Here is a 6,000-nt window from a genome sequence, read left to right as displayed (position 1 = left end):
TAAAAAAAAAAAAAAAAAAAAAAGAAGAACCAGACCATTCATAAACATGTTGCTACTTATTTTTTTATAACATTTTGAAATTGGGTGATACTAAATTCAGAAAAGCATAGGAACCTGAAGAGATCAAGAATTACTGGTTTATGCACATGGCCCAGCTGCAACAGACTAATTTAGCTTGGATTTTCCTAAGTGTTAAATTTACTCTGCAGTAAAGAGCAGAGACAACCAGTTCTCTAAAGCTTGCTGCTGGTAGTAGGCAGTTATGGCACCTGGCCATTAAGTAATGGGAAAGCTGATTTCCTGTGAGCAAACAGCTATCTTATAATGCAATGGACCAGGGAAGTAGATACACAACCAGTGCAGTGGTATAATTCTTTCTTTTCCAAAGCACAACTTTAAACTGGACTACAGTGACTTACACCAAAGCAGAGCTATATACTGCTTGTCCACTTTTCTTTTACCACTGAGTAAAGTCGAATTACTTTGGCATAAGCATGTTGTGCATCCACACCCCATACTTATCTTCACTGCACTTCTATAATAGAAGGAAATCTATTATTCCTATTTTTCCCCAGATAGAGCGCAGCCAAATAAGACACAAATCTAAATCTAGTGTCAAATTATTGGGACATCTTTTCTGCCTCTTACCAATAGCTAATGTTGATGCCACTTAGGGCTTGGGCGTTACCCAATATCATTATAGTTTCTTAAGGCTTTTCCTTCTCTGGTTTGGTTCTTTCACTAATGACAAAGAGCAATAGTTGTTAACAACTCAAGAGAGGTGCTGTGATGTCTCAAGAATGCAAGAGCTATGGCCAACCTACTAGTGCTGCTCCACTAAAATCAATAAACAACAATTCCAAGAAATATATCAGAGAGGTTTCTATGAGTGTTCAAGGTTGGTGTGATTTCTGTACTTGGTGGTTGCATCTACATGAAACACTACTGTGCAGTTGTTACTCAGCATTTATTTAGTACTTGCTTATACAAGTACTTGCTTAACCTGAGTTACTGTGCAGTAGCACTGATGAATGCCTTTTTTTGTGATGCCACCGCATAGTAGCCTAATACTACTGCGCAATAACATTGTGTCGCAGTTTTTGATACACAATGCTACTGCGCAGTAGTATAGGGCTACTGTGCAGTCAGTGCCTCGTGCAGATGCACCCGGGGGCCAGGTCTAAGTGTTCAATTCACGCGCAAGAATAAACTCTGGAGTTTTTTCCTCCCGGGCATGCTGTTTGAATGCGTGCCTGGGAGCAAAAACCTCCAGAGTATATTGCTCTGGAGCTTATGCATGTGTAGCACATTAAGCCTGGTTGCAGCAGCCCTAGCTGGGAGCAGCCCTGGGCTGTTCTGATTGGGTTCAATGTGCAGCAGAGGGACTGGATGGGGTACAAAGGTGCTTCAGTGCAAGGCCAGCCAGCAGGCAGCCCCGGCCCTGAAGCACCTTCATGCCCCAGCCACCAGGCAGCATCTACCTGTGTGGTGTTGCAGGGATGGGAGGTTTAATTTTGTGGTGGGCTGAGGAAGCTGGATAGTGTAGGTTGCAGTGGAGATTCTGGGAATGTCCCTGGTCGTAGAACAGTCCTGGGATGATTTTCTGTATATTGAAATGACTCTCAAATTTCCTCTAATTGCACAGAGGACCTCTGGCCCACAGATGCAGAAGGCACGAAGGTGCCATTTTTGTGCTAGCTTCAGATAAGCTGGATCTTTGTGTTCTGCTTCTTGGAGTTCAGATCCTTAACTCCTTTACTGAATCTAAGAGCAATATCTCCCCACCATAATTAAAATTCTGTTTTGTGTCATATAGCACTCTTTAGTAAAGTCCTTCCCCCCCCTCAAAACATCCACTGCCATCTGCTCCAGCATCTATATTTTAGGTCTTCAGGCCTTATGATCTTGCCTCTGCTGACAGCAATGCTCCAGCTGTTAAAACAAAAGTTGGTGTGGAATAACTTATCCAAAATATTTCTGCACCATTCCTAGATGATGCCCCAATATCCCTTTAGAGCATTCATTTTCAATGAGAATATTGTTTGGCAAAACTTCACAACCCTGGGAAATGTTTGAAGCTATTTCCATCAGTTTATTTTCATGGGACGTTACTTTTTTTCTAACTAATTTTGCTTCCTGGAGTGTTGTAAGTCTATAAAGCAGCAGAAGAACCTGGAATCATGATCCAAATGTTGCAATAAATGTGGAACTAGCTGAACAAAATGTTGGGGATTTTTCCTTTGTAGTAGTAGTAGTAATCATTTGTATTCCTCTGGTGCCTTCATTTTAAGGTCCTCAAAGACATAAGTCTTACAGCGACTCAGCAAAGGCAAGCACTAGCCCTATTTTATAGACAGTATGCCAGAGAAGCTTCATAGATTTGATCAAGGTAATCATAGGTGCACAGGACTGGAAGCCTCCTAGGTCACGCTGTTTACTCACCTGCATTCACCTATTTAGCACAGTCATCCCCACCAGTAGGGTGATCAGCAGGAGAAGAGCATGTCCCAGCTCCCTTCTCCCTACCCCTTCCCCATGTTGGGTGGCCAGGGCCTGCTTCTCTACCACTGCTGCCTCTAGCAGTGGCATCTGCTGGAGGAAGTCTCTCTGCTGGGGGAAGTGGGAGCAATAAAGCAGCTCCCTATCACCTCCTAGTTGGATGGCTGGAAAGTACACCTTTGAGGTAAATTTGTCATCTCAGAAGGCTGTACACGCATGCATGATCTCATAGCTCTCTATCTTTGCAGTGCTACAACGTGCTGAGACACTTGGTAGCAGTCTAAAAGTAATGTGCGTCCAAGGCCAAAGAGTCTGTAAATTCTGGGGTTGAAATCCTGAATCTATTAAAAGCAAATGGCAAAAATCCTGTTCAATTCAATATAGTCAGAACTTCACCGTGAATTTCTTAACTCTCTTTGTGCTATAAAGCTGCTGTACTAAGAATAATCAGTGCTTGGATTATTTAGCAGGGACGAAAGAGAGTTGTTTTCTCACAGCTGTATGATCTTTTACCATTCTCTGATTTACTCTCCTTACAAACCTTAACACTGATCCCTAATACTAGCAAAAGACAGGCAACCATCAAAATAAATTAGTGAGATTATAAAATAGTATCTATTATTTTTTACTAGTTGGCTCTACCAACACAGAACAGAATCAGGAAACAATTCTGATGTACCAAGGTCCCTTTTTGATATCTTCAGCAAATACGTAAGAAACTTATGTCATTTTATAATCTGCCCTGAGAAAAGAAAGCATATAGCTGCCCTCAGGGATGTATCTAGGGGGTGCTGCAGTCACATCTACCTTTGATTCCTGCTCCATCTAAACTTTAAAACAAACTTCCTGGAAGGAGCAGCTGTATTTCTATTCAGGCAATGCTGAGAGAATCAGTTGACTTCATGTCTCATTATCATCTCCCTCATTCCTACTAATCTCTCTCCACTGCATAGGTGTTAATGGCCCTCTATCCTTTTTAATAGTCTTGACCTTCTACTATTCAAACTACCTTTTTTCCTACTATTTTGCTGTCTGCTAGCCCTTCCTGGTAATACATCTTTTTTATTTCACAGTCCTGCAGATTGTTTCTAGCTCTAGCTAAAAACCTTAACTTGGGTACAGAAATATAAGATGCAAAAATGAATGACAGTGAAGTATTGGAGGCACTGTGAAAACGCTCAAGAGGGCTAAATTTTGTATAACGTATCTGAATAAGATCCGTACATACATTAACTGTTATGAATCTAGGACTAATGACACAATATCTTTTTGACTGCTTGGATTCTGTTTTGCCTAGTTTGTGTTTTTCTTTAAACTTAATATAGAATCTAGCAAATCAGGACACATTCCAATAGTTATATGTTTTTGCTTTGTTCTGAACCTGAATAACATAGTGTTAGCCATCTAGCATATTAGTAAACCTCCTAGTTTCTCTGTAACTGAAGAAAAATGTGTTATATGTGATGCTTTGCCACACCAACTGCACCTCCCTTTTCAAGATCCTAGATCTGCCCATGGCTGCACTACTGCAGGAACAGATTAAATTTAGGTGGGATCACCTGTCATATATGCCGATGTAATTTCTATCAGGTTGGTTTACAAAATAAATTTCACAGTGTCGGCTGTGAACAGATGTGCAGCTATGATGGGTAGTACATGTAATCTTGTAGGAGCAAGTAGTACTACTGCTCTAGCTGCAGATTCTAGACAGTGTTCAAGGGTAGCTCTATGTAGAGTTTCACATTGTTTATTACCTGACTACTTTATTTCATCAGCTTTTAGAGCTTTGGTGCTCAGGACACCACCTATCACCTGGATTTCTGGCCATAGTTTTGTTCACAAAGGAGATTCTATGAACTAAGATAAAATATGCAAAATGGATTCCATGAAGGGGCACAATAAAATGCAACTTAATATATAATAACACATCATACTTTTATTGGCGACTGAGCAATCCTCAATGGGAAGCACAACTTACCAGCTTGATATGTTCCCGCTTCTGGTACTTTTCACTGTAATACTGTTCTTGTCGGAGATTGAGCAACTGCTGCTGTTGCTTTTCCTTCAGTTCTATTAACTTCTGGGTCATTTCTGAGTCAAGTGCAGCCAGCTCTTGTTCAATGGAAGAACTGTGATCTGGGCTGCCAGTGTCACATCTACAAAAGACACACAGATCAGCTGTAGCTTGTTCACTACATACAGTTTATCTTATTCCTTTTAATTTTTTAAATTTTTTAAACTTCTTTAATTTTGGGGTGGTTGTAGCCCCAAAAGAATGTACAAATCTCCCAGCACTGTAGTTTTGTCAATGACATGATCTAGTACATTCAGGCTGTTCACAGATGTAACTTTAAACTATTTTTTAAAGGGGAGGGAAGACTTGCCTTTTGGGAGCACACATCAGCTGTTCAAGTTTAGCTGTTTTAAACCTGAAATAAATAGTTTTAAAATTGCATCACTTTAGCTCCACTTACTGGGTGGACAAGCATAACATACATATTGTAACGTTTCCACTGGTGTAATTTCATACTGGAATAACTATTCCGTCTGTCCAAACCCTTAAAGAAAGGTCTTTTCCTCCTCTTTTTTCTATGCAGACTAAAACATCTAGTAATAAAATGATGATGGCTGTAGTTTTTAAATCAAATCTGAACAAACTGCAGCACAGTGGGAAAATATGTCTCCGCATAAATAATTAGAGATTCCTATTGCGGCTTCTAAATCCACATTTAGGCACTTAGATTAAGTGGCATGATTTTCAAAATGGCTCAGTCCACTGTGGAAACAGTTAGAGCTTCTGGGTGCCAAATACTTTTGGAAATCAATCATATATTATGGTTGGTATGTTTTTTTTAGCCATGACAGTTCAGCAAATTTGTGAGAAGCAAAGGGATTTTGGTAATATCTTTTAATGCACTATAAAGTTGTCAGACACATTAGACAAGCTTTGAGGCACAACATGAAAGACATCACTAAAGTCTCTGAAAATCGTGTAACTTTTTAGAGGCATAACTAGTGATTGAAGAGTCTAACTTTATGCCTGCATTTATAAAAGCTTTGCCAGTTTTTCTTTAAAGCATCTAGGAACATCACTTCATCTGCTATCTGGCTGCTCTAAGGTGGCTATGTACAGTGAGGCTGGGTGTGCATTTGTGCAAAAGCATTTAACAAGCTGCAGAACTGTAAAAAGTGGACTCCAGGGAAAACAGAAGGGAACATGAGCTTAAATAAGGCAGCCCATGGAAGCAAAGGAAAAATAAAATATTTGAAAAACAAACTCAGTAAGAATGGGAAATATTTGGCCTGGGGAAAGATAAACAAACAGGAGTTGTGAAAACTAAGGAGAAAGGAGCAGTGAACGGTGCTTGTGAGCGAGATAAACAACTCAAAAATGTTAATGGATTGTGCTAAAATACAAATCCAAGGCAAAAAATATTACATATATATAGCATTACAGCAGAACCCATAATCTGAGATAGCTGCTGCTCTACTCAGGTGTTA

At 39.9% G+C, this 6,000-nt stretch overlaps 1 protein-coding gene across 5 annotated transcripts in view; it reads right to left on the bottom strand.

Moving 5' to 3' along the window:
• The window catches only part of PLCB1 (phospholipase C beta 1), a 948,624-nt gene that overhangs the window by 180,631 nt on the left and 761,993 nt on the right, over positions 1-6,000 (bottom strand). For 4 of the 5 annotated variants that reach the window (XM_019516217.1, XM_019516218.1, XM_019516216.1 and 1 more), the window contains one exon: positions 4,478-4,655. In XM_019516217.1, coding sequence (XP_019371762.1) covers positions 4,478-4,655 — 178 coding nt within the window. Of the gene's footprint in view, positions 1-4,477; positions 4,656-4,846; positions 4,929-6,000 lie in introns of those variants that run through there. The other variant, XM_019516220.1, reaches the window with a different exon arrangement.

The sequence above is a fragment of the Gavialis gangeticus genome, unplaced genomic scaffold, assembly GCF_001723915.1.
Source record: "Gavialis gangeticus isolate Ggan-Ray unplaced genomic scaffold, GavGan_comp1, whole genome shotgun sequence".
NCBI classification, from domain to species: Eukaryota; Metazoa; Chordata; order Crocodylia; family Gavialidae; genus Gavialis; species Gavialis gangeticus.
The sequence above is the reverse complement of the archived record's forward strand: the minus strand, read 5'-3'. Positions and strand labels throughout refer to the sequence as shown.